This window comes from Columba livia, chromosome 11, assembly GCF_036013475.1.
Source record: "Columba livia isolate bColLiv1 breed racing homer chromosome 11, bColLiv1.pat.W.v2, whole genome shotgun sequence".
NCBI lineage: Eukaryota > Metazoa > Chordata > Aves > Columbiformes > Columbidae > Columba > Columba livia.
In genome coordinates, this window is record NC_088612.1 from 18,306,273 (window position 1) to 18,332,703 (window position 26,431).

At 42.3% G+C, this 26,431-nt stretch overlaps 1 protein-coding gene across 2 annotated transcripts in view; it reads right to left on the reverse strand.

The window, feature by feature from the left end:
* Positions 1–11,725: 11,725 nt before the first annotated feature.
* Positions 11,726–26,431, reverse strand: part of PSTPIP1 (proline-serine-threonine phosphatase interacting protein 1) — a 47,375-nt gene continuing 32,669 nt past the window's right edge. Inside the window, exons 8-15 of one of the 2 annotated variants that reach the window (XM_005500972.3) lie at positions 25,393–25,438; positions 24,469–24,548; positions 21,782–21,880; positions 21,066–21,162; positions 18,079–18,163; positions 16,502–16,560; positions 15,744–15,841; positions 11,726–13,797 (exon numbers count right to left, since the gene is read on the reverse strand). In XM_005500972.3, the coding sequence (XP_005501029.2) occupies positions 13,666–13,797; positions 15,744–15,841; positions 16,502–16,560; positions 18,079–18,163; positions 21,066–21,162; positions 21,782–21,880; positions 24,469–24,548; positions 25,393–25,438 (696 nt within the window). In that variant the 3' untranslated portion in view covers positions 11,726–13,665. Of the gene's footprint in view, positions 13,798–15,743; positions 15,845–16,501; positions 16,561–18,078; positions 18,164–21,065; positions 21,163–21,781; positions 21,881–24,468; positions 24,549–25,392; positions 25,439–26,431 lie in introns of both variants that reach the window. The other variant, XM_005500973.3, reaches the window with a different exon arrangement.

Consider the following 26,431-nt stretch of genomic DNA (forward strand, 5'->3'; position numbering starts at 1 on the left):
GTGCTGGAAGCATAAGCTCTAGTATGCAAGTACTGTTTTGAAGTGTCTTCATTTTAACAGATCTGTATTTAAGGTTTGGAAGCTTGATTGTTCTTTTTTGAAACAATACTAGAGGAACAAAACTTGGTTGAACTTGGTGTTAACATTGTATGAATACAATTAATGAAGAACCTGTTGCCTCTCAACAGAGGGGGTTGAATAGCCATACTGTAACTGCTGTATGTTAAGTATGCATTAATGTGTCTTGTGTTATTCAGATGCTTAGTCACTGCTCTGCATTCCATGGCTTCGGTTGCCTCATTCTTTGCAGAAGTCAGGAAGGTTCAGAATTTCTACCAGTTGCTTATGTGCTTTATGATGCAAAATAGACATGCTCAGCCAAACTGCCATCAGCATAATGTGCTCAAATACCCAAAGAAACATCACTCAAGAAGAGGTAGTTCTAATATGCATAGGCAAATATGCAATTAAGGCAAATATGTCTTGGGGTGGATTTAAGTTTCTTAGAGTTGTTACACTACTGTAGAAGTATACTTTTGGAATTCTGTATCAATTTCTAAAGGTGAGTTTCAGATTATATGCCTTTGGGCTTGGATTTTCATTTGTCATACCGTATGGGGCTTAATAACCTGAAAAGCTTCCTGGGTCTCTGGCGTTAAATTTTTTTCAGATGTGGTAGCAAACTTGCTAACAGAATGTACTATCAGAAGCGTTGACACATGTAAGGATTATCTGCATCATGTGGTATTGTGTATTGTAGATATGCTTGGTAAGATCCAAGACTAAAAAGGTCGAGATGACCCTGGCTTGTACAAATCAGACCTTCTGTGCACAAAACAAAGCTGAGGATGCTTTTAAAAGTAGTCAGCTCTTGGTAGCTACAAGTCAGAAAGACAAGTCAAGAGCCTGACAATACTGCGTTGAATTGAGGATAGTTATGCGGACATTACAGTGCATGCACTTGTTAATCCTGCCGGAAGACATGGATTTGTAGTGGAGATGACTTGATAGGATAGCACCAAGTACTTGCTTGTAGATCAGGGAAGTATCTGCTTGCTGTAGAAAATGGAGGCAATTCATGCTGAAATGTGGAAACTTTCTGAATCTTCTCAGTAAATATTTTAGAGTGTTTTTTGGCATAAAACATGATATAAACAAAACCCAACCCAACTTATAGTTGTTGTGGATTAGTTGTTTCTAGGAACCAGTAGCCTTCTTGCATTGGATGTGTTTGTGAGGGTCTAATACATTGCATTTTGTATAACTTGCTGAAATGGGGAACAAGTAGTATCTCCTTAGTAGTCAGACATGACTACAGTTGTATTGTGAGCTGAGTGGTTTTACTTAGTCTTTGAGTGATCTGATACTGTAGATGTGCTTGGGTTACTGTGTGCTGATTAGTGCAGACGGTGGGATTCATAATTGGATAAGGGGGCATACACCATTTTTCATGTAGGGTTTAAGATAATACTGATTTCTGCTACCACACCTTCTATCATCACTTCTGGTTATGTAGACTTCTGAAATTATGAAGGTGATCAGATGTCAGAGAACTTAAATATTTGTTACTAGTTCGGTATAGTTTAGCTTGGTTAATATTGATTATTAGCATAGCACTAAAAGCCTTGGATTGGCTATAAATCTGGTTTGCTTAGAATTCCGGAACTGCAAACTAGCACACTTCTGGAATCCAGTCTTTGGTTCCAGTGTAACTCTGGAGAAAAATTCTCTAGTTCATGTGCCTGTGTCCTGTTAGAAGCTTTAAAAAATGAAAGCAAAGCAGATTCTTCTGCTTGTCAGGAGGATGCTGTTCCTGTGCATTACAGGCTAAATGCAGATGTAGTTTGTTGCACCCATTCATGGAAGTGCTGTTCTGTGTGCCTATTTCAGTAGAAATTGTGGCTTATTTAGCATCTAACTTCACCTGCAGTAGAACAGCACTGTATTTGGGTGAATATACAGGGAGAGCTTGCTCCATTGTAAATATATGAAAGCACTAGTATTAAAATGTCTTGGTATGCTCAGCTGCTTGCTGTCCATGTGAGGAATATTTCTCACTTTTACATAAAACCCCTTGATTTCTCCTAAAACTGAAGTATGTATATTTACAACACTTGGTTTGTGTCCGAGAAGAGCTTCTACTCGTCATGTGACTGAATTCCCCCATATGCTGGGTCCACGCTGCTTAGTGCTGTTAATAAAAACCTGGTTTTAGCAAATGCTTTATGTGCTTAGAAAAATGACAGTAGGAGACTGGATTTCTGCCCTGTGGGTGAAAGAGAATGCTCTTACAAACTGTTTCTCTTTTAGTGAGCTAGTGAAGCCATATGCCTTTCTGCTTCACTCATTCATGAATAGTTTAAGCAAGGTTTGCATCCTTAGTGTTTTCTTTACCTGAGTCACAAGGTTTGCATTGCAATGAGCTTTTGGTTTGTGGGGTTTGTTTGGGTTTTGTTTAGTTTTTTGGGGGGGTGGCGCTTTTTTTGTTTGGTTTATTTTTTAAGCTTAGAGTGGGGGTCGTTTTGCTGTTGAACAAGGAACCGCATTAGTGAAAAAATCTGAACAGCATAGTCCTGTCTATTGAGTAATAACTCTGGTAAGCAAGATTTCTGCTTTTAAGTTACCCACACTGGGACTCTTACATGAAGCTTTACTATAGTGAAACTCGGGCTCCTGTAAACATTCACAGCAATATTTTCCCATGTGAACTTGATTGGCATAATGAACAACACAAAAATAAAACAAGAAAAAACTGAAACCTTAGGTGTGAGCAAGATGGAAGAGTACATTTAGTACATTTTTGGTTGCTAGTTGTTTTTTAGCTGCCACTGTTGAACCCTATTTAGATAGGACTTTAATCTGCACTGTAGTATAAAGTTACCTCCACTATCTGGTTCATGATAAGCTCAAGTATCAAAGGCAATTAAGCCACGGCAGCACGCGATTTAGTAGGGGCTACTTAAGATGAGTGAGAAAAATACTATAAATTAGCCTGTACTTATTAATGTGAGAACTACCGCAGGTCCATTGTTTCCAGTACCCGACTAGATTGGTTTGCTCAGCAGTGCTGTAGTTTGCTGTGTAGACTCCGTTGAAGCCATGTGTTAATTTGACTTGCTGAATATCTCTGGTCTGCGCTCGGACCCTTTATCTTTCTCACTGCCCCTTTTCCTGTGTTTCCTGGCAAGTTTACATTCTTGAAACTTAAGTTTGAACACCATTCTCATTAACACCTTAAACATGAATTCCTAATTTCTCCTTGAACTTTAGTATCGCTGATTAACTGCCTTTTTCTTTCTTCTTCAGGTTAGCATTCCAGCAAGAAGAATGTTAAGTTTCCTGCCTTTGTTTGGTAAAATCTTTCACGTATTTGAATATGTTTTCTGTGACTCTTGAAAGAAAATAATTATGGGCTGAAATTGCAGCAAGTGAAATCAGGCTGATACATCAGGAAATACTTTTGTTCTCCCTGAAAGGATGAATAAGCTTTGTATTAGTGATACCAGTGTTCCTGTCTAATGCAATTTGGTCTTTCTAATATGCTTGTATCTGCCAGGTCTGTTTAGGAGACAGGAGATGACTTAGTTTCATTCCAGCTCTTTTTCCTTGACTTCTGTGTTGGACATTTTCAGTTCCTGTTAGGATTTCCTCTTGGCTATCTTGTAGCTGAGTATAAGGCAATCCTGCTACTTCTTTTGCAAGCAAAATGTCACGTTTCTTAGTTTTTAGATGTAGCTGACTGCTCCTGAGATATTTCCTCTGTATATTTAACTTTTTGGAATATGCAATATGTAGGATGTTCTTATCCCCCTGCTTAATCTGATGTGACTTGTCTTCTGTAGTGCAGTCTACCAAAATTCAGCTCTGTTACAGTAAGATCTTACAGCATTGGAAATACAGAACTAAAAAATAATCTTCGGTATCCTGTTGATAAGCTTGATAAAAGCTCTTTAGGGCTGATTACACTGTAGTACATTGATTACATTTTCATGTTTCACTACGTTGTCAAATGCTGATAATGCTCTCTATGAAGTCTAGCACCTTCTTTTCAGCAGTTACTACTTCAGCCAGGGAAGCTGTTAGTACCAGCAACACTGGGTGACTTGGGGAGAGAGAAAGGTTTGTGTTTTTATTTAAGGGGGCGGCTGGTTCTGGTCTCTGACAGTACTTCCATTTCCAGCTTCAAACAGCCAGCAGCATGTTTACTTAGCCCTTGCTGCACAGCCCGAGTAGCAGCTCATCAGAACTGCCGGAGTCTGGTGCCTTCTGCTGAAGAGGCAACGAGGGCTCAGTGCAGACTGCACAGGAAGTTATTGAAAGAATGATTGAACATGTACATGCCGCATGGAGCTTGCCTGCAGCGCGTGAGCCTGACCTCATCCAGGCTTTTTAACATACAGGATTAGGGTTGCCTGAAGGGTATTTTTTTAATTGTGCTTTGTTTCTTCTAGCAGCTATTAAAAAAAATATTTTAAGTACCTTGCAGTGCAAGTCTTGTGCTTTGCTGCCTTTCGGCAACCGTGAGTTTGAGAATCTCATTCGGATTGTAGTCTAGTAAGGCATGATAAGGTGTTTGTCGTATTAAACAGGGGTGGAAAATGAGCTAACAAGCTCAATTTAACAAAGTTAGTAAAAAAATCTATCTTGATTGTGAGGTTTTTAGTACTTGAAGTTTTAGTTGATGTTTGAGATAAGTACTTGTGATAACAGTGGTAGTGATAACTTAAAAAGCTAGAGAAAAATCCCACTGAAATGCAACAGAAGCTTCTTAAGAGCAGTGAATCTTGTTTTTTCCTATGCGCTATGTCCCGTAGCATAAACACACACTTGAGTGAATGCGGTGCTTAGCAGGCTGCCACCTGAGCCTCTCAATTCTTTTTCAGTTTTTCCACGCTCCCTCAGTGGAGCAGCTGCCCTTTCTACATATAATAAGCCTACTCCCACTTCCACATCCTTTTTTAAAACTCATCTTGGTAATCTTTTCCTTGCTGATCCCTGCACCTTCTTGTAGCTGATCTGTTTCATCTTGAGCTCTTGTGGGCAGCATTTTTAAAAACATTATGTATGCTTGGTGTGTTGCTAAAAGCAACTGACATCTATACTACATCTGAACTGGTGCTAGCACAAAGCTTCCTCTGCCAAACTGCTGAACTTGATGCAGTGACCTATGAAGTAGCAACAGTATTTGTTGGTTGCCCTAAGCCATGCGTAGCTGTTGGGTGATAAGATGCTGACACTTATCCTGTTTCCTGCTGTCTCACATATCATTCTTACCTTTCTAGACTGCTTCACTACTGATCTTTCACTTCTATTGTTGGGCTCTTTCTTGGATTTGCTATTAATATTTGTGCATCTCAGGTTTTGTGATGCTGTCCAGCCTTAGGACCGATGAGGAGAATGCAACATCAGTGGCACATACCAGAATTCTGTTGCTGCTGCTTTTTGGAGGTCTAGGTATGATCTGATTTTGATGGGCCAGTGTTGTAGTTTGCCTGTGCCCCACATAGCAGTAGGTGTAAGCTTTGCCCTTCTCTCCTACTTCTGGGTGAAAGGAGTATCTGCAAAAAAATACCAAGATATTCCCACAGCAAGTCACGTTTCCTTCTGTGTAGCATATCGTAAGGATTAGTGCTCAAAAGGCAAAAATCACAGGTCACCTGTTACTAGATGGAGGAGCAGGAAGTACTAGGGAAGCGCAGCTGTACAGATGTTCCTTGGCCATGTGTTACTCCCCCAGGCAGGTTTTATGGCCTGATAGCTGAGATGTTGAATTTGCCCACTTGTTTCCTCCTCTCTATGGCAGTTGCCTTCATGATAGAGGTTTTGTTTTCATGATACATGTTTAGTCCAGGCATGTGCCTTTTAGTCCTTGCTGTGACTGCAGTAACCTGCTGGATCTGTACCTGGCAGCAGCTGTTGTTTCCCTCTGTGCCTAGACTTCGGGGTAGCTGTTCAACTGTAGTTTGTGTGCTGTATTTACACTGCAGTTTAACATCAAGTACAGTTTACCAATAACCTGGAAGTCTGGCCAGGTTTTATAGACCAAACCTGGACATGAACTTTAACCAATGGAAGATTATCAGAGCTCAAGTCTGGCAACCTACCTGGGACTCATCTAGTGACCCTGGTGGAACAAGCAAAGAAGCACTTCTGCAAAGTTACAGCTTTTTAGTGCTCTGTAATGGATAACTCTTTCTTTTTGCTTTCATCTGCTTCTCACGATCCTGAATAGTCATGCTTCACATCAAAGCTTTTGAGTCAAAACCTCTCTTTGCCAGAGGAAAGCCTGCAAACATGGGTTACAACTGGTGATGGGTGAGCCCCAGCAGTGTGGGGCTGCAGAGCTATCCCTATTGACTCTCCAGAGAATGGACAGCTTTGCTTTCATCTTGGGTGGGTGGTGCATCAGGCTCTGACTGAAGAGCTGAAATTTATTTTCTTCATGCAAATAAAATACTTAAGCATCTGGGCGACTTGAGAGCATCTCGGATCCCTTGTGTGTCAAAGCAGTCTGTTTTGTAGAATAAAGTAAAAATCAGTCCAGAAAACTGCTTTTGAATACAGTTCTGAAACTTTTCTTCCATCTGGACAAAGAAAGCAGTAAAATATGGAAGTAAGATATGCTTGCCACTAACTAAGGCTGCCAGGAACTCAAGTAAATGGGTAGTGTTCATATGCTGTCAACTAAGATTAAGAGAAGGGTAAGTAATGTGTGGCGAAGATTGCATTGTGTAGTCGTGTGCCAGGCCTCTATGAAACACCTCACAGATAATATGCAAGACTTCATTTCCTCGTAAGTACTGTAGAAGAACTAGGTGCTCCTGGCATTTCAAAGACATGGAGAATGCCCATCCTTGGGGTGTGTGCTTGTTGCTAATAGTCCAGCGCTTCAGTACAATATCCATTTTAAAAGGTTAAAACCACCCTTTCAGGCTGGTGGTATTAGTATACATGGGCGGGAAACAAAGCTGTCAGCATTGAGAAATGGTTCACTGAGGATACAGTACACAGACTCAGCAAACATAACTGACATTTAGGACCTGTGCTGATAGGCGCTCTGTTTAAAAAAAGCTGTCCCTTTTACCCCTAGAGTAAGAGTTTCTGTTGGGTTTTGAATCTCCCCATGGCTGCTGAATTGAGCAGTGACCGTAGTAAAACCCTTAGCTGCCAGGTAGCAGAACAAAGCTACTGTCACTCACGTCTCCCTGCCTCACAAGGGGTTCAGACACAAGGAGGGCTGTTCAGCCCTTCTCTAAAGACAAAGCATTTCTCATATCTATCAGTGCACTGAAAGCTTTCCCATTCATGCTTATGTTAACATTCTCATCCTGGGAGGGTTAAAGTTCACTGGTTTCCCAGGAAGTTCTTCCATGGACTGTTTTCAGCTTAAAATTTCAGAACAATTATTCCTTAGCTGTAGCTGTTGAGCGTTTGTGTCCTTGCAGAGTGGAAGAGAATGTACTAAGCTCCCCCACGTGCTCCCTGCATTGAGAGTTATGTCTGCAACCATCTTCCCAAGAGCCAACCAGTCATATTACAAAACAAGCAATGTGTACACAAAATTCTTTGTCCTTTTGTACAAGATTTTCCATTGCAAATATTGATCTGACCACCACCTAATGCTGGCTTGTTCGGACTGAGTCTGGGGTTGCACAATCACAAAAATACTTTGAGTGCCAGAAAGATTTTCAGCTTGTAACATCAAAGTGCTTTACAAACTCCCTGTGATGCATGGGGAAACTGAGGAACGACTGCTCTGCAGTCATACCTTTGCTTCACAAAGTCTGTCACTTTTCTATTAAAGGGTTTAGCCTGGACTCCTTGGAAAATCTCTCAGGAAATTTCATTCAGGTTCAAGCTAGAATTTCTTTAGCTGGACTGTGTGTCCATTTACCCTGGGGCAAAGGCTGCAGCAAATGCTAGAAATACAAAGAGAATTTAAGTCAAAGCACCACTGATGTAGTTATAGTTCATTCAATATTGTGCTAATTAATACACTGGTTGCTTCTCCATATGTCTGCCCTTGATTTGGTGGTTTAGTTCAGTTATGGTAATGGCAACAAAGCTGGGGTTATATGTGATGCTTTGCATTTTCAAATCTGTACAACACTGACTCTTTTAGATCTAATAAATAAAATTCCTTCTGCTTTCAAAGAACCTCTTAGGATATCTGTTCCCGCTCTCCCACACCCCCCCTCCACCAATTGTCTTAGTACCCTCTTTATCCTCAAGAGGTGAAAACCCCTGGCTTTAAAATTGCAGCTACATTCTAAGCCAAATTCTGTTTGCCTGGTGGTTTGGGAGTATTTTGTCTTTCCTTTTAAAAACGTTAGGGATGTTGAGTCTGGTTTCTCCTGATTTTGCTAGGAAGTCTCAGTGATTTCAATTAGAGTTTTATGTCTAAAAGCAAGATTTAATCTCTGCTTTTGGTCAGAATATGACAACACAGTACATCTGTATTTTCGGCCCTTGTGTCAGACAGAAATACCACAGCCACATGGCACACAGCAGTGATAGGCTATAAATGTGTGCTTAATGTTGCACCAAGTGGCTTTGTGCCAGATCAGGTGTCAGCTGCCCTTTCACAGCTGGTAGAAGGACAGGCTGAGCACTGTACCATGTGCACGAGCTAATTTGATGGGAATATGATTATCTGGCCATTCTAGAAACAGATCAAATTTGTGCTGGGCATGATCCAGGAGTGCACAAATCTGGAGATAACTGTTGCACTGAGCTTCCCTCATCTAAAATGTGAGCTGGCTGCTGAAATTAGATAACTGCTAACACAGAACAGATAAATCTAGTTACTCCATACAAGGATCCTTTCTGCTACAACAACCAGTCCGTCAGCCCCTGCAGCCATTCGCATTCCAGAAGCCTGATGTGACCCAACATCACAACTTATCTCCTTCCCAGCTACTCCCTCTCCTTTAGCCTCAGCTACAGTGAGCATGCCCAACACATCACAGCTGCCCCATAAAAACACCTGTGATGGGTATTGTCAGTAATTTAGGAAGCTGGTGAATGCTACTGGTGGAGGGCAGTGACTGACCATAATGCTGGTTTGAGGTCTGTTTTGTAACAGCCAACTCTGCTTTAGGGGCTTGGCTACATGGTTTTGCCCTTAAACCAGTGGCAGCAAGGAGACATGGATCTCAGGGTGAAGGCTGAGCTAGGGGCCCCTTCCTGCTCTCATTGCTCAACAGCAATGACCATAGTGTTTGTTTGAGGACATGTCAAGTATTGGTAGCTCTGTGGCTGGTAACTGCTCTTGCTTTTAATGCCACAGCCCTGCAAGCTGCAGAACAACAAAGCAAGGGGAAACAGATGATATTGAGCAGTAGATGCTGCTTTTCAGGCCCTTACAGTTGGTCCTGTACTGTGCAGAGTTGTTGCTGGTCACGCTGAAGGTTAACAGTGACCTCTCAGTGCAGCAACCTGTGTAGTACTGATGTAGAGTCCCTTGGGTTCTCTTAAGTGCTTAGCTTAGATGTTTCTTAATGCCCAGCGAGGCTCCTATTAGATACCACCTGATGCCTGGCTTGTGATGAATCTCCTCTTGGAATCCATGTGGTGCCATTTAAACTGCATTCAGTCATCAGTGAAGTCTGATCTGCAATTGGGAGTCTTTGCCTAGAAAATTATGTCTGGGAAGGAGACTCAGACCTCAAATGCACCTCTTGAAGAAGCAAGACAAGAAGGAATCCAGGTAAGAGTGGCTATTCTTTATGACTTAAGTACATGATCTGTCAGTGCTTTGGCTGAAGTATGCTGGGGTTATTCCTAATACAGAGTTCAATCCAGGGTCTTCAAGGAGGGGGCAAACCTTTCAAACCTTGAGCAGCCACAATGCTCCTGCTGTTCCCAACTCCTGAGCTGTGAAGTGGTTGATTTCTTCCTTTCAGCTGACTAGCTGTACAAACTGCTAGAAGCCACCCTGTGAGCTTGGCCTTTCTTTATGGTTAAGCACTGACTGTGCTGGCTGTCCAAGAGCTGGGTCTCCTGGGTCTGTTTCTAGTCTGATGCTGCGTTGTTTGACCAAGTTTTACTACTGCCTTGTGGGTTCTTAGTGCCACATGCAGCAGCCGAAGCGTGTTCTGTTCAGAGATGGGCCTCATGCTGCTGCTGTAGGCATTTCCTAATTATATATGGTTGATGGTGGTTAAATGCTATTTTTAAACAGATTCTCCTGTTCTCTTTATAATAATAACATGGTAAAAGATAATAATATGCATATCTGAGTCTGATTTAAAGGTATTGTTGGGCTGGATTGCCTACTTCCAACCTTTGAATTATTGTTGTAGTTAAAGGAATAATAGAACAGATTACCACTATGCTGTCTCATCTCAGTCTCATGGCTGTGTCCCTCAGATCCAAAAGCCATCTAGAAGAGTAGCAGGTGTCAACCTCAGCCCCTTTCTATTCTGCTGTGGTTTGTGAGGGAAATGACTCCCAATCTTGCCGCTCATATATAATGGAGAGATTATGCCTATTTCTTGTAGCCTAGTCAAAACTTCTAGAGTTAACAGTTACAGATTTGAAATTGTTTAGCATGAAACTCCTGTTGTCTGTTGTGCAAACTGAAGTCCTGCAGTGCTAACTCAAAAAACACTCAATAACTTCATAGTATCTTCTGTTTAAGTTTGTCTGTATATACATACTAACCACAGACTATAGCTAGGTAATTGGGTTTTCCCCTTGCAGAGCAGCTGGTAAAAGCATTTTCCCTGTTCTCTGGGAAGAGCTGCTTGCTTGTGAAGCCACTCAGAGCCAGAGCACTGGCAGTGTCAGTAAGAAGGTGCTCTGTGAGAGTGCCATGAAATGGGAGCTAACTGGACACACACACAACTTTGCCACTGTTGGTTTGCCCCTGCATGTTTTTTGGCGCCTCCCTGCCAACAAAAGGCAGTCGTAATTAAAGTTGGGACTTACCAGAAGTGCTTATCCAAAAAGAATTTCAACCTAAAATGTTGGAGTTTAGTTTAAAAATGCCTCCCGCAGGAAATGGCCCATTTCAGTTTCCCATTTTACCTGAAAATTAAATGATTGCTTAAATGTGTCAGTTTTGTTGCTCAAGTGTTACCAAACTAGAGAGGAAACATTGTTATTAAGGCACTATTATTAAGCCAGTAACCTACATTTGACCTTCCTGCTTTTCCTACTGCTGGGGGTGGGGATAATGTGGGTGGACTCAGAGGGTGTGGATATTTCTTGTTATCTCTGTTCTATTTCTGACAAGTGCTGCCACACTGATAGGGTAAACTACCTAGATATGGCTTGATAACTGCCTATCAGCCAAATTCCTTAATGTAAAGCAGAGAAATAATGAGAAAACATTGCTACTGCTTTTTAATTTCCTGAGGAGTCTAGAGTAAGCATGTGCAACCCAAATGCTAAGACACTGGGTAGGTTTTCAAATATCTGTAGCCTCTTGCACTTAGAAAAGTATTTACTTGGCAGAAGAAGAGATGAGTAGAAAGGAAAATGGTTTCCTGAGTTTAACAGCAAAAATATGAAATGATTTGATGGGCTAAAACCAGCAGCCACCATTCCCCCAGCTGTCTGTCCGTGATGCAGATCGTGTGGTACATGTAAGCAAAGATGACCTGTAGCCAGGCCTGAGTACTGCAGGGGCTTGGGTGAGCCTGGCTGGGCCCCCGGGGGAGAGCAGGGTCTTGGCAAAATCTGTGTGTCACATGGAATTAGAGAAGAGGCATCTCAATGCTTTTTTTTTCCCTCTCTCTCTTTAATTAAGGTAATATGCAAAATATCTACCTAAATTTATTTAAGTATTTGCTGGTTTATTACAGTTTTCTTTGTGGAAGACTGAGTGTTCAAGAAGCAAACATTAAATCTTTCATACTTTACATACAGCGTGAGAGGAAACTTAACGAGCAATGTCGTAGTTGTCTTCAACAGCTACTATTTACAATGTGATGGCCTAATTGAAGGCTATTGAGGACCAGCTTTCTATCACTGTTCAGTCTGGTCCTGGTCACAGAAACCTGTCATTAACATCCTCAGCCTTAATGAGCACTACTGTCCATATAACCTAGTGCCTTAAATGCCCTTCAGGTTCCTGCAGTTCCTGTGCTAATGCAAAGTACTAAGAGTCCTTCAGCACTGATGCAGATGTGCTGCATAATAACTTGAGGAAATGTGGGAAGAACAAGTGTGCCTGTGCAAAGGACTGCAGTGAACTAAAGAAAAAGGACCTGAAGCAATTTTTATTCCAATTTCGAAGCAAGAAATTAGAATAAGGTACTGCCTGTGTGTCTGACCTTCATTCTATTTCGTTTAAGGAATAATTGCATTGACCATTATGGCTTTTTCTTCTGTCTAAATCCCTCTTTGTCTTTCCTGCTGTGTCTTAACTAACAGTTCCTCTCTGCTTTCATGCCTTTTGGGTCGCAATTTGATTCATTTTCATTTACTTGGTTCGTTTTAAGACCTGAAGCCTTGGCAAACAAAGTCATTGTGTCTGCAGAAATAGTATAAAAATACTGAAGAGGGAGGAGTGGCAGAAAGTATCTATCAGTCCTGTGGTAAATACAGTGACAGTTGGAAATGTTCTTAAATAAGCTAGAAAGACCAGTAGAGCTGAAATCTGTGAAATATAGTGAACCTGCACAGCGTGCCTTTTCTAAAGAGGTTTCGTTGAAGAACAAGCACGTTAAAAGTGCCTGGAAAGGAACCACAACATGTCTATGCCAGCGATCCAGGGACACGGAGGCTGTAAATAGCAGTTAAGAGACAGAAAAGCCCATGGGCAGGAGAGGGGAGGGTCAGCCAGGTGGGCAGAGGAGCTGAAAGGAGAATGCACTGATGACACGTGTGTGCAGGTTGCGTGAGGAGGTAACTGACCCTTTGGCGCTCAGCAGAGAGGGATCATGGCAGTGCCGCACTGCTGGAGGCTTTGCCTGTTCGTTCTACTGATGCATCTCAGTCCTTCAGGTACTCCTCTCTAGCTGCATTCATTGTTTTTCATATTTTCATCAGTGACTCTGATAAAGAACAGTGAAGGGCTCCCCATGTTTTTCCCTGGTTACACATGTGCTCTAAGGGGAACTTGAAAGGGGGCTGTTAAAAATAACTTAAGAGAGCTTCTTCCTTGCTTTGTACAGCTAAGACACTGAAACATCAAAGTTATCTGCTTCCAGAGTGTGCTTTCAGTGCCACTGTCAAAAAGGCTTGCCTGGCCTGTGCAGCAAGAGGAGGGGATCCATGACAGAGCACGGCTACTGTGACTGTGAGGGTGGCTCACAGCCTGGCTGGAGACGATCCTCCATCCTGGGGAAACACCGTGTGCTGCCTGGATCTTTTTAGTGCGGAAGGCAAGTTCTGGGCAGGATTTTCCTCCCAGATACACCGACTTTTGCAATGCTGGCAGCACAGTGTGCTGAGGGTAGAAAGAACCGTGGTGAGAAACACAAGTCCTAATGTCTCTGAGGTGCAAATGGTTTTTGCAGACAGTGTAGGCCAGGAGGTGCTGGCAGAGCGCAGGGAGGAAAGAGGAGGAAAATGTGGTCAGTTGGTTATTTCCCGTCTGGTGAATGTAGAAGACAGTATTATGGGTTGCCCTTGGTCAGCTGAAGCAGACCTTGTGTGCTGTTTGTTTTCAGTAATAGAATACATTAAAAGTCTGAGGACTGGGCCTTCTTTTCATCAAAGCTTTTCAAGGTAAGACCCTGGCACAAAGCCTCGCTGCCCATTCCTCTCTGCTGTCCACCACCCATCCTCGTTTTCTTCAATGACAGCTACAATGTCTCCTTCACTGATGTCCAGTTCATCCAGGTTCTGAAAGGAGACAGAGAAAGGAAATGCCATTAGCCTGGGGGCACAGGGGGCTACAGGCATGTATCTTTTTTACCCTGCCTTTCATCAACAGTCTGCCAATGCCCTTCTGGTTGGAATGAGTCTGAAATACCAGACAGTAAAGGACTAAGCATTTACTAAACTGCCTAAATCCTGAAGATCCCCAAATTTCCCCTTCTTCCTAAGCAACCTGACTATCACTAGGGAAGGCTGGAAAGGGTTAAATATGACTGTCCTAAACCAGCTAACCATGACCCTTCTGTACTCTGCAGGTGTTGCTAAATAAAACCCTGTGCAGCTTAATTCCCAAGGGAGATTATAACAGTGTCTCTACTAATCCAGGCCTTAAATAGGTCTCTCTGTTCTTTGAATATGCAACAGAGGTGACCAGTGGAGGAACAGTGACTCTTCCTGAGACAGGTGACTTTTATCTCCAAGACAAATGGACTAGTTACCAGTAAGCTACCGCTGAGCTCTCAGGCTGCTATCAGTCTATTCAGTGGTGCTGTTCTGTTTTCCATAGGAAACCACTTTGCTACCCACAGTGTAGAAAAATAGAAAACAGGGTAAGAGAGGCTTCGAGATATGTTTGATGCATCAGCTAAATCTAAATTCAGTGTACCTGAGTAGGTAAGAATGGATTCAAAAAGCAAGAGGCCTCAATATGTAATATACTAAAAGGAGTAACAGGCTATTTTCTCAGCATGGAAAATCTGTGTGTGTCATATTTTTAAGGCAGGTCCTGGAGTAAGGATCTGACAAAGAGATCCAGCAGTCCCCTCAGGGGAATGGCTCTTAACAGTGAGGCACTTTCAGCTGTGCTTGGATGAAATTTCAGGCAACATATAATAAATAACATATAATAATAGGTGTCAGAATGCTGCTGTACCTAAGAGAAAGCACTTCTTTCCAGCCCTTTCTCTGTTTTCATAATTTCTCTGGCTATTTTGTCACATGCCAGCATTTTTTCAATGTTGGCTATTGATGGCAGGCCCCATGGTGCGAGGGTCTCTCTACACATGAACATAAGACCTCCTGGATGCTGCTCCTAGAGCTACTAAAAGGAACCTTTACACTCACATTTAATTAAACTGTGAAAGCCCCATTAGGGGAGGCTAATGGTTTAGCAAGAGTCCAAGAGGTTCTAGAGTCCATCTGAATAACAAAATATTAACAGCCTTTTATTAACGGTACTATGCCTGGATGGTTCTGAAGCCAGTAAGAGTTCGATATCCTAGTTAAGGATGCTGCTTTTTACAGCAGTCTTTTGGTACATGGACCACATCCACCATGGTCCTGCAACTTGCAACATGGAAGTACAGGGAAAGAGTGTCATTTATGGGGATTCATGCCTCTCCAGCATGGAGCACACCCCAGTCAAAGCCAGTGTGTTAAACTGGAGCGGGACTCCTCAGAAGGTAAATGAGATCAAATGGAGAAAAGCTTCTAGATAAGCATCTGTCACATTTGTACATGAGGAATCTGTAGCCGTGTTCCCTAGGAGACCATGTCACGGGAGATGTAAGTTCAGAATGCACAGAATGCATACTTAGCCATCATCCTCTAAAAAAATTATGTTTTCCTTGTGTTTGCAGTCTCCTGTGTCTCTAGAAGGATGTTGTAACAGCTCAACACTAATTTAGGAGTGATTACACTAATGTGTAGTGTGTAATCACTTGCAAAAAATGTTATTGTCCTGAGGTAGCATGGTCTAGTGATGGGTGCCAAGAACTGGCAGCTGGGATTCCTGCCTTCCATGTGCGACCTTGACCAATAACTCTCCAAGTAACCTTGACCAATAACTCCCTCTGGCAGTAAAAGGAAGGTAGCACCTCCTTTACAGAATTAACGCTTGCAAGATGTTTCAATCAACATCATCTATTTTAAATCTGATGCTATGAAATATTTATTTTAAAGCCTTTCATTACCTGGGCTGTGTAGTCATAAAGTACTCTGTAGTCCTGTGGTGATGTGATTCCAGCTTGTTCATTTACAAAAATGGATGCATAGACCCCATCTGTTTTCTCTGCTAGGGGGAGGGGGGAAAAAAAAGACACCACAGAGAGTTCAGTTGCTTACAAATGCATGGGATCATATGCAAGAGTTCACAAATACAAGAGTTTCTGTTCTCTCTCTGTCTGGAGATGTACATGTATAGAAAAGCTGCTGTGAACTGTAGGTAAAGTCTTGCACAAAATATGTGTCCCATTGATTAGATGACAATACACCAATTGAACTTTGTGGGAGGTCAGAAACTAGCTTTGGCCTCATCCAGGTTGGGAAAAATGTTTACTGTGCTAAAGCACAATCCAAATGGTCCAAAGAAGGAGATGCTGTGATTAAACTAGTTTAAAATATTTGCTACTGGTGGTATAAAGTTCTAGCAGTTTAGTGGCTCACATAGGGAGAAAACTCTTTAAGACAGATGGTGTTGTTCTGAATATACAGTTACCCCATGCCTAGATAGAGATTTTTGAATATTATATGGATAATTCAGCACTCTAAACTGGGAAATTTGTTTAATGCACATCCAAGGTAAACTGGAATTCATTTCCAGACTACTCTTACTCTTGACTGCCAACATGTGAGTATGTGCTGTACTGTTTGTTCTCTGTGTTAAAGCTTGGTTTAGCAATGTGATCTAAAACAATTGCGTCTGGTAAACTGATTTCCTGAAGAGGCGTACCAGGAGCAGGGGCGCTTCCCGTGTTGTTTTTGCTGCTTCCGTGCAGTAGTCCAGAGAATCTGCAGAACCAAGAGAAGCCAACAACAAAATGAGTGAACAGAACTGGGTGTGAGCATTCCTTTGTCTCTGCTGTGTGACTCAGCCTTCCCTCCTGCTGCAGCACTACATAGATGTCACCTCTTCTCTGGCTGTTTTCATTTAGGCTGTAGATATATTTGTCTTCAGTCAAAAATATATTTTTAAAATGCAGCAGAATACTGAACCATCAGCCATCAGTAAATTGTGCACAAAATGCGTCAGGTAGTATTTTGTTGTTGATCCAAAGGCTCATCGTGCAAATCTCTAAGTATTTCACAGTGTTAATATGATCAGAATTATCAGAGGTTTATAAGAGATTACCATCTCTTTAAGGAAAAGTCTGATACAATTTGAAATGCAAAGCTTGTAGAAGGAGCTCCTTTCTAAGAACTATGAGTTTAAGTGAATTACTTTTTTTTTATTTTTAAATCTCTCCCTAGTTATTTTCCATATCACAGCTGGGTACTGGAGAGTAAGTAAAGTGAGAATATGGGTTAGGATTCTCAAGCATAGATAGAAATAGCATTGCATGCTTGAGGCATACTTAAAGGGTTGATTTTTCAGCTGGTGAATGCTCAGTGTTTCTGGAAAATGACCATCCAAACTCAAGAGTTTCTGAAAAGCTCAGACTGAGTTCCTCTCGGCTGCTTGCCCATGCAGAGCACGGTTGTATTCTAAATGCCAGCAACTGTATAGGATGCAGTATTAGAATTCATTATTATAGAAGATCTGGTTTCTGACTGAGAAATAAAGTATTGTGTATAAACCTTATCAGCTCACTAACAAGCCTGGACCACGTTTTAAATGAGATTACAGCCTGCTCCTTGTCTTTGGCATGTAATAAGGCTTGTCAAAATGTAAAGCTCTTCTGCTTTAAATATGATGCCATTCCTATTGTGAAATAGCTATTTTAGTATAAAATATTTAAACAAATAGATCTACTGTGCTCTTCTGCTGATATAACTGCATCCATGTTACAGCATTTACCAGCATAAATGGATCAGAAAAAGAAAAATCGCCTCCCTAATCATCACAGTTATTCTGCTAAGTACTTTTTCCTTTGGTCTAGATTCAGAGAGCGGCTTTTTGTTGTGCTCAGCTGGGCGGTGCAGTAAGCCAGCAGGTACTGCTGAGAAAGACGGCTCTCCCAGCCTTGCCTCCCAGCCTGAGTCACCTTTGCCCTCCCCTGAACAAAGCGGTTTTGTTGCTGTGTGCCCTGACTCACTAGGAAAGAGGAAATCACTGAGTGCTCTCCAATGCTGGCCAACTAATTGTCTTATGAACTCATCCCCATCTCTCTTCCCACTAGGCCATGGCAAAATTACCCTGACTCTGGTTTTAATAGGTTTACTTCTTCTGTCAGGTTGTATTTATTGATACCTAACTGCCTCTTGCTGCCATGAAGGAAGTAATAACTTTCCAGGTCCTGTTTCATGTCGTCTTACATTGCTGTTTATACAGAGAAATACCTATTCTGAGAACCAGAGTTTGCCACTCACCTCTTCATCATTCCACAGGTCCGGTTGGGACTGCTGTTGCTTCTGCTTGGTTCTCTGCTGTAGTAGTTCTCGTATCCAATTGCATCTGAAACAAGGCAATAAAAATGAGATGTTCTAATAGGCAAAATGTTTTTTCTCCACACCAGAATGCAACTGCAGCCATCAGGGGCTGCCGGAGCAAACTGCAACACAGCACCTGATTGCACTGCCTGTAATGTCACTGGAGCAGCTTGGGGAGACCTGGGGACTTGACAAATGCTGTTCAAGTGGTCGTAAGCAGATATGTCCTTGGTAGAAAGGCATGCTTGACCTGAGATGGGCACAGCCAGGGTCCTGAAGAACCGCACTGAGAGCTGTGGCTAACCCTAATTAAGAAGGCAGTTTCCTCCGTGTCCATTTCCTCTGTTGCCTTCAAGCCCAGGATTTAAGGGAGCAGAGCATGGTCATTGTGAGCCTGGGACCATGTTCTTGATACAAATGGCTGCAGTGTGATTTGTTTCTTTTTTTTCTTAATGTGTTGAATCAGGACTTTTTGTCGGAACTGGGGAGATTTCTGAACATTATTGCCAGCAGCAATAATGAGCAATTTCCTGGTCTCTGCTTATGCTTGAGTGTTTCGCTGCCTCCACCACCTGAGAGCTGATTTGCTGTTTACCCAGAGATATTTGGTTTTTGTTCTCTCAAACACAGTTATGTTACAGTTCCTTCATTCTCCCCTATGGTGTCATTAGGGGTGAAATTGAGACCATTTCCCAGTCAAGCTTTACAGATGAAATAGTTACAGATGGATTTATGTATTTTCCATCTTGTAGCTCCCACTGTAGTTGCTTAGAGCTGGTGGCCACACACCTTTTCTGCCTTCTCTGTGTTCAAGTCGAACACACACAAGTGAAGTCTGTGATGCCCTATTATCTCAGTTCTGATACCAGCGAATTAAGAAAGACCTTTGGCTAAAGGTTGTGTTGACGTTCTCACATCCGGTCAGACAAGATTGCAAACAGAGCAGGCATGTACAACTAGTGAGTGTGAAGAATCCTTACAAATAAGATTTTCACTAACTAGGGACCAATTTAAGGGTCTCCTCTTGCCTTTCTAGATTGTCACCTTGGTATAGTTTCTAGTTTATAATGCATTGTAAGATTAGGTAGAAGAGGGGAGTGAGCAACAGCATCAAGAAACCCGAAGGTTTGGTTATGCTGAAGGTCTCCTGCTGCACAATGCAAAGCGCATGTGGGTTTCCTCCTGTATTTTGCAAATAATGAAAGAGATCAACAGCTTGCCATATGCTACTGTGCAAACTCATTAGCCAGAGCTGTGGAGACACTAGGGTGTTACTGCCAGAACTCGTCACCTTCTAGAAGGTGGCAAAAAAAAAAGGCAAGTCTGTTGTTTCTTTGCCTTTCATAAAGCTCTCAAGGGTTTCTCCCACCTATTTCTTATTAGAAATGAGTCCTGCCATAGCCAAGAGCTGTTTGCAGAAAATTGCCTAGGCAACTGAAGAATGAGAAATCTCACATATTAAAAAAAAAAAACAAAACAAAGCCCTAGCTGAGAATTACAAATTTCTTAGTATTCAGAACTTGTTTCACACTGTTGTAAGGCACAGTTCTCCCTTGTGCCAGGGTAAATGTAGTTTTTCCTTGGTAAGTGCTCCTATAACAGTGAATTTAAATCCCCTATATGAAGAAGAATAAACTATAGCAGCAAAATGGCATCCAGTGCACCGGTATCACTATATCAGTTTAAAAAAAATTTCCCAAATCCCAGTTCTTAGTCATCGTAGGTGTAATGACGGACAGGCTGAGTGCAAAACTGGCCTCAGCTCAGTGTGGAGTGAGTGGCAGCACCCAGCTCTGCCGAAGGACGTTCCTTGGGGGTAATTGCTGCCAGCCCTAAGCTCTGCGATGAAATCAGAGGGGTGTAAACTCTGCTGTATGAGATTATTATCCCTTGGGACAGGGCATTCCTACTGCTGGTATTTGCACCTATACTGTTCTTAGCATGCAAGGTTTTATCAGTACTATGCCAATATAGTTTATTCCCCACTCTGGATGAAGTCAGCTCTGTCATTACTGCTGAGGGCTTGCTAAGGGGATTTTCTCTTTGAGGCAGCAGTAGTAGAGCAGATAGTGGAATTGAAACAGCATCTGTGCACAGATTTTTAAAAAAATGGAGGAAGAGATGTTTTCAGTATAGATGTGTATCATCAGCTAATGAAGAGATGAAACAGGGATTTTTCTTTCCTTTTACAAAAGCTGCAAGTCTTTGTTTACTGCAGCAGCTGCCCAGAAGTGCAAGCCTTCACTCCTTCTAGAACTGTATTGTATTGCATGTTGAAGTAAGAGGGTGTGGTTTGTATTTGGCCATGTGAAACATTAGATAACCTCCATTCTGGTGATGAGTTTGGAGAACTCCTACCCTGGAGCAGTATGTTCTCATTTTACAACTTGCTCTTAGCTCTTGCTCTCCCAGTCACCATTTCAGCCCAGAGTTTTTGCTCACTTAAATCGGTGAGCAGGCTGCTTTGGCTTTAATGTCTGTGAACCTTACATTGCTTTTGCATACTGGAGCAAAGTCAATTTCTTTCAAAATTTCCCCCAGCTAGAGTCTTGCCCTCAGAGCAACAACTTCCCGAGAGGAAAAAAGATGTTATTGTCCATTGGGCATGTGGAATAAAACAGAACACAAAGTCAGGTCTTCTCTGTGTTGCCAATGAATAGGCAGCATCTCTGTCAAGGGAACACCAGGGTACAGTTACATGATAAGCTGGCTCTGACTTGTCACCGCTGCAGGAAATTGAGGTTGCCATCTCTGCAAGGCAGGTTGCCACCTCCTTAGTGGTGTCAATTCAGTTTTTTCCTTTTCGGGGGGTTATTTTTAACGTGGATCACTCCTCCAGCTGCCTCCCCCTCGGAAGGACGCGCGCTGCACAACTGCCGCTCAGCCTAATGGGTGACTCATCTGACAAGACCAATAGCAATAATTACCTGGAGGTTGTGTTCCTGTCATTTTAGTCTTAATGAAGTAGTCTATGTCTGACTCTACCGTGCAGTCCTCCAAGCTTACCCGAACTTCTTCATACAGCTACAAAACAGAATCCAAGCATTTAATTTAATTTTTAACATTTCACATCAAATTAACAATTAATGCTCTTCTAGTATATTTCCCATTAAAAGACACTTTGTACTTGGTACTGTCTGACCTGGATGGATCTTTGGCCTGTCCCCTGTACAAACATTCTTGCAAACACAGTTGTTTATTTGTGCTCTCGCTATTCTTTAAAGAAAGGAAGATGAAGGCAATCCAGGGCTTTTAGATGCAATAAATAAATTAATAGCAGGAAACAACCATTCAAAGTCAACACTAGTGTAATTCTTTCTGTTTTCCAAATTTGAGGTGGTGACTGGATGCCTTTCTGCACCTTGTGCCTGAGCCCAAACATGCTCAACTGAGCACTCTGGTAGCTGGAAGCATTCACCAACAAACTAAGGGGAGGAGATGTCTAAGTGTCACCAAGTGTGACACAGACTGTCTACATCCAGGCATTTGGTTTACAGCTCAAGGGATAGATTAAGAATATTCCCTTCTCCCTGAACACACACAACAGCCCATTCACTGGAGCCAGCACACACAGAGAAGAGCACGTTGTTAGAACACTCCTGCTCCTCCTCAGCACGTGAAGCTGCTTGGCAGGTGCCCTCACCTCGTCATCCTTCACACACTGCATGGAGAGCTGGTTGCAGTGGACCCACAGCGAGTTGCGGAGGATGGTGATGCGATCACACTCCTGGAGCTGGAAGACCTAAAGCCAAAAAGGAGAAGTGATATTGCCTCGTGGTAGTTATTTATTTGCATCGCAGGCAGTGGCAGGCCTGGGGCTTCTCTGTGACAAGTTCATATGCCTGCAAACTGTTTGGAGGGATCCTTTGTAAAGGACATCTTTTCAGCTACTGGAGAAACTAAATCTACTTGTTTGTGCTTAAGGATTTGTTTAAACTGATTGCGCCAAATTGAAATTATGTTTTATAGACAAAAATAAAGCAGGGGAAGGGAATCAGTATCTGAATTTGACTGCTATCTCTACTGCCAAGGATTTCAGAGTCAGGGTCCTGTCTGCCCATCACACTGAAATGTTGACATTTAACAGATCATTGGAGTACTGTCATGAAAGGTTGTATTTATGTTAGAGGTAGGGCCAAAAATATCCATCTCTGAAAATATTTGAGGCTCTCTGTTCATGTCTAGGGTTATTTTCGTGGCAATGAGACGGCATTTTTCTTTCTTCAGAGTTTACTCCCTTTCTTCATCTGTCTGATTTTTCTCATGTTGTTGCACAGCTTGGGAAGAATGAGGGGGGGAAGAGAGGAGAAGTGTGAACCGAGCTGGGGGAAGAGGCAGATAAACTCTTTCTTCAAAAACTTTAAAAAAGAAAAAATACCACTCAGATCTCTAAGTTGTACTGTTATAAGTAGAACATCAATTTTTGGTTTTCTATGAGGTGTGAAAAGCTCAGACGCTTCCAGCCATCTGTTTCCATCTCCATTTGCTAGTAATTATGTCCAGAACACCACGAATGTATACAATATTCAGTAGAACATTCAGTTGGGTATGCTGCCTGCCATCTAATATCTTACCGTCATGGAAAAAAAGTCTGTCAAGGGAGTCAGCTGGCATTGGGACCAGTTTCTGACAGAAAAAGCTTTTAAGAGAAGCTGAAGGATGGAGAATGAGTATTTCGATATCTATTCTGAACAAAAAGCCTACGGCTGCAGCCTATAGCCCCTCGGGGGCTGCTGAAATAACATGAGAGCTGACTGGGAATTTTCCATGTAAATGGTGTCCTGTTGGAAAATGCAGCTCTCAAAGAGGGAAGTGTGGTGATGCTGGGCTTGTCAAGCCCTTTGCAAAGTCCGCTGGGTGTTGCGTTAGACGTATCCCTTGTGCCCCGTCGGTTTGTGCAACAGACTGCTAGCGGACCTGGGCATCTCACGCCAAGGAACATGGCACAGCCCCTGTGACGAAGCTTTTGTATGAGTTACTAGTTTTAAATGCCTCAAAAAAATCTATCAGTTCTTCCGTCTGCAAGTGCTTTTAAAAGAAGGTGCAAAGATGCCCTTCCGTTATGCATGGTTGTTTGAATTAAGCAGCGGGCAGGCCACAAGCTCTGAGGGCTATTCAGAATTTAGCCATATGGAAGAAATTAAGTGGTTTAGGTTGTGGAATGCTTAGTTTGTTGGCTTTTTAAGATGAGGGAAAATGTGCATCTTGGGAAAATTAAGGCTTGGCACAATTTCAATGGGAAGTCTGCTGTGCCAGCCGTGGGACTTTCCAGTCCTTCCGGATAGGGAATGTTTAAGAGGAAGTAGAGAACTGGAAAGCTGCATTCCTGGCACTTTATTTTATGTGGAAATAAGGCCTGCAACAAGTAAACATACCAAAATCATACTTCAGCAGATGGTCAAATGGATTTGAAGGGTTAATATGACCCAATGTGTAGCTGACTTGGGTGTCAACCAGTTCCTGTCAATTGTTGTGCCAATCTTACTAGCCAAATGCAAATCTCCTTGTCCATCCTCAGCAAAATGGAAGTAAGAGGCTTTCCCACCCACCACTGTCAATTGAAAGGTTACTCCATGGCAGAGGACAAATATTCTTGCAGGTAAATAAAAAGTGCTATGTAAAATAAGGATTCAGAGTGGCCTGGGTATCTTTGCTCTCAAAATGCTATGGTACATGCTTTTTTATCTTAGCAAGAAAATTGTATTTTTGATCTCCATTAAGAACAAACAAACAAAACCTTTCCTGCATTAGAACAAGAAGCCGTTCTGGAAGCCTCTTGCAAAACACAATGTAAAGGGAATCTTTTGTTTATTCATTTTGAATAGGTTAATTGAATTCTTGTTTCAATTTTGGAATTCATTTTATAAACTAAAAATGAATTTTCATGTCTACATTTTTGTTTGTTTTCTACTGAAATTAGATTTTGTCACAAAGCAGTTATTTGAGAAACCACCTTATCTTGGCTCTGATAGATCATCAGTAAAATTCATATATTCTTATGTTGTTATGGGTAAAAACTGGCAACAACCGCTTGCAGATAGATTGTACCAGTTCATATATTGCTCTTCTTCTCACACCTCTGCACTTATTCCCCTCCTTTGTAATTACAAACATATGCTGAACAAGCAAGGAGAGCGTAAGCGAGACAGCCAGCAGCTATGTCTAAATCAACTCTAGCTTCTGCAGTATTTTCACAAAGACATCTACTGGGACTCCACATAAAGCAAACAGCAAAACCCTTGGGACAGCGTCTCAGGTCTTAGACTGATATCTGCAAGTGGGATAAAATAAAGAGCACACAAATATATCGCTGCAAAAGTCAATGTTTACCTCGCAGGTTTTGATATGTTCCTGTTCCCACTCTGTCCTGACCTTATCCAGCTGCTCAATGTTCTGTTTGTACATGTTCTCTGTAAACACAGACACATAATAGAAACCAAACAGTTAGGAAATCATACAGGCTTCCTCCTTTTCTTCCTATTACGACTGCTGTGGTTCTTAATACTTTAGGCCAGCGGTTTCCTAAAGTATCGCAAGAATGTGTGAGCTTGAAACTGGTGGGTTGTAAGGATATTTTTGTGTTTTGTTTGTTTGTTTGCTTTGCAACTTTATACTATAGAAAGGGTGGTTTGCAGATAGTCTATAAACTTTACAGTAGGGATAACGCAAATCAGAGATGAAAAGCCTGGACCTTGGCCAGGGTGCTTGGGCACTGAGCATCCTTAGGCTTGTTCTGTGCTGAGCCAGCCAGGTGCGCCATGGAATTTAGTGCAAACTTTTACATGAGCAGTGAGGGACAGGTCTGAACTCATGCACCAGCTCAGGTGCCTGCAGGCCTGGCCTTGTGGACATAGGTGGTGTTTCTGGCTGGAGAATGCTACCGTGCTTGTGTCCGGCGTTCCTGGGGACTGTCTATCTCCTTTGGGTGGGCTGGGGGCAATTTGGATGTCACTCTTCTGTGCTTTCAAACCTGCTATAAGAAGAGCTTTCCTGGGTGAAGTCCCTAAGGAGATCACCCGTAACCTTTTTAATGAGGGCAGGAGACTCTCATCTCCACAAAGAAAAGTAGAAGTAGATGACTATCAGGTTGCCATTCTTTAAAAGCTTCTTCGTTAATCTTTGGATAGGTGACTTTCAGAAACCTGACTTCAAACAGAGCCAGCCTGCGTGGTTTAGATGATGTTCTATCAAAATCCATGTGCTGGTAGATGTTTGCTGAGAAAAATCTTGGTTCATTTGCAAACCGAGCATCACCTGCTTCTTTTGCTGCTTCTCTGCATTGCTTGGCTTTGTTCTGACTCTGCAACAGGAAAAGAAACACCCCAAATTAATTTCTGACCATCTGTTTTTCTTCTGCCGCGTTTTTTTTTTTTGCCTGTTCCCTTTTACCTTTTAGGGAAAAGGCTCAAACTTGCAAACATTTTTTCGCTATCCCGCCTTTGTGCGCAGGCCTGGATGTGTGCTATGGGGAGGGGACCAGAATTTCACAGGTGCAGCCGTGGGTCCACTGGCTTCAAGGGAAACCTGGCAATTTCCGTTTTTCCATTCAGACATCCCTGCCATAGGAGCTCAGTGCGAGCGTGATCCAGCCTGAAGCTTGTGTCTGCTGGCCGAGTTGTTTTTCTCAAGTGTTTGATGTGCTTTTCTAATAGATGTTTATAAGCAGAAATAAATGGCAGTTAAAATTCTTCATCTTCCAAGCTCCTCGTGTAATACTCAGATGAAAAGAACACAGCCTTTAAAATACTTTGCAAATGCCAGATTATTTTCCATAACAACTCAAAGCCTAAAAGCAAAATTCACTGTAAGTGGAACTTTTTTTAAAAAACCTGCAGCTTTTCACAAATGAAAATACAGCTATAATTGACAGCTCTGTACTCCCAGATCTTTCCGCACAGATGGTGATGACAGTACATTAATGCCCGGCTCTAGACATCAGTGTAACACATTCTTCCATTCAAGACAAGGCTCAGGTGGGGGTTCTTATGACCATATTCCGCATCACAGCTGGCTGGAAAATCTATAGTAAGCTGGGAACATAAGATTCATTCTTATTTGCTTCCTGGCCCAAACTGTTTGCAAGTGCCGGGCAGAACTGAGCAGCTGACACGTTCCTTGTGCGACGCCTTTGCGCATTTCAGATGTGCTGGCGTGTGTAGGGAAGGAACAGCCAAGAAACACCCTGGGGTCCTCCTGCGTGCAAGGATCTGGGTCAGATTTTGATGCCACTAAGAGTTCTGGCATAATTTCTGTATGGCCAGGATTTCTTCCCCTTTACAGCGAAGCTTGGAAG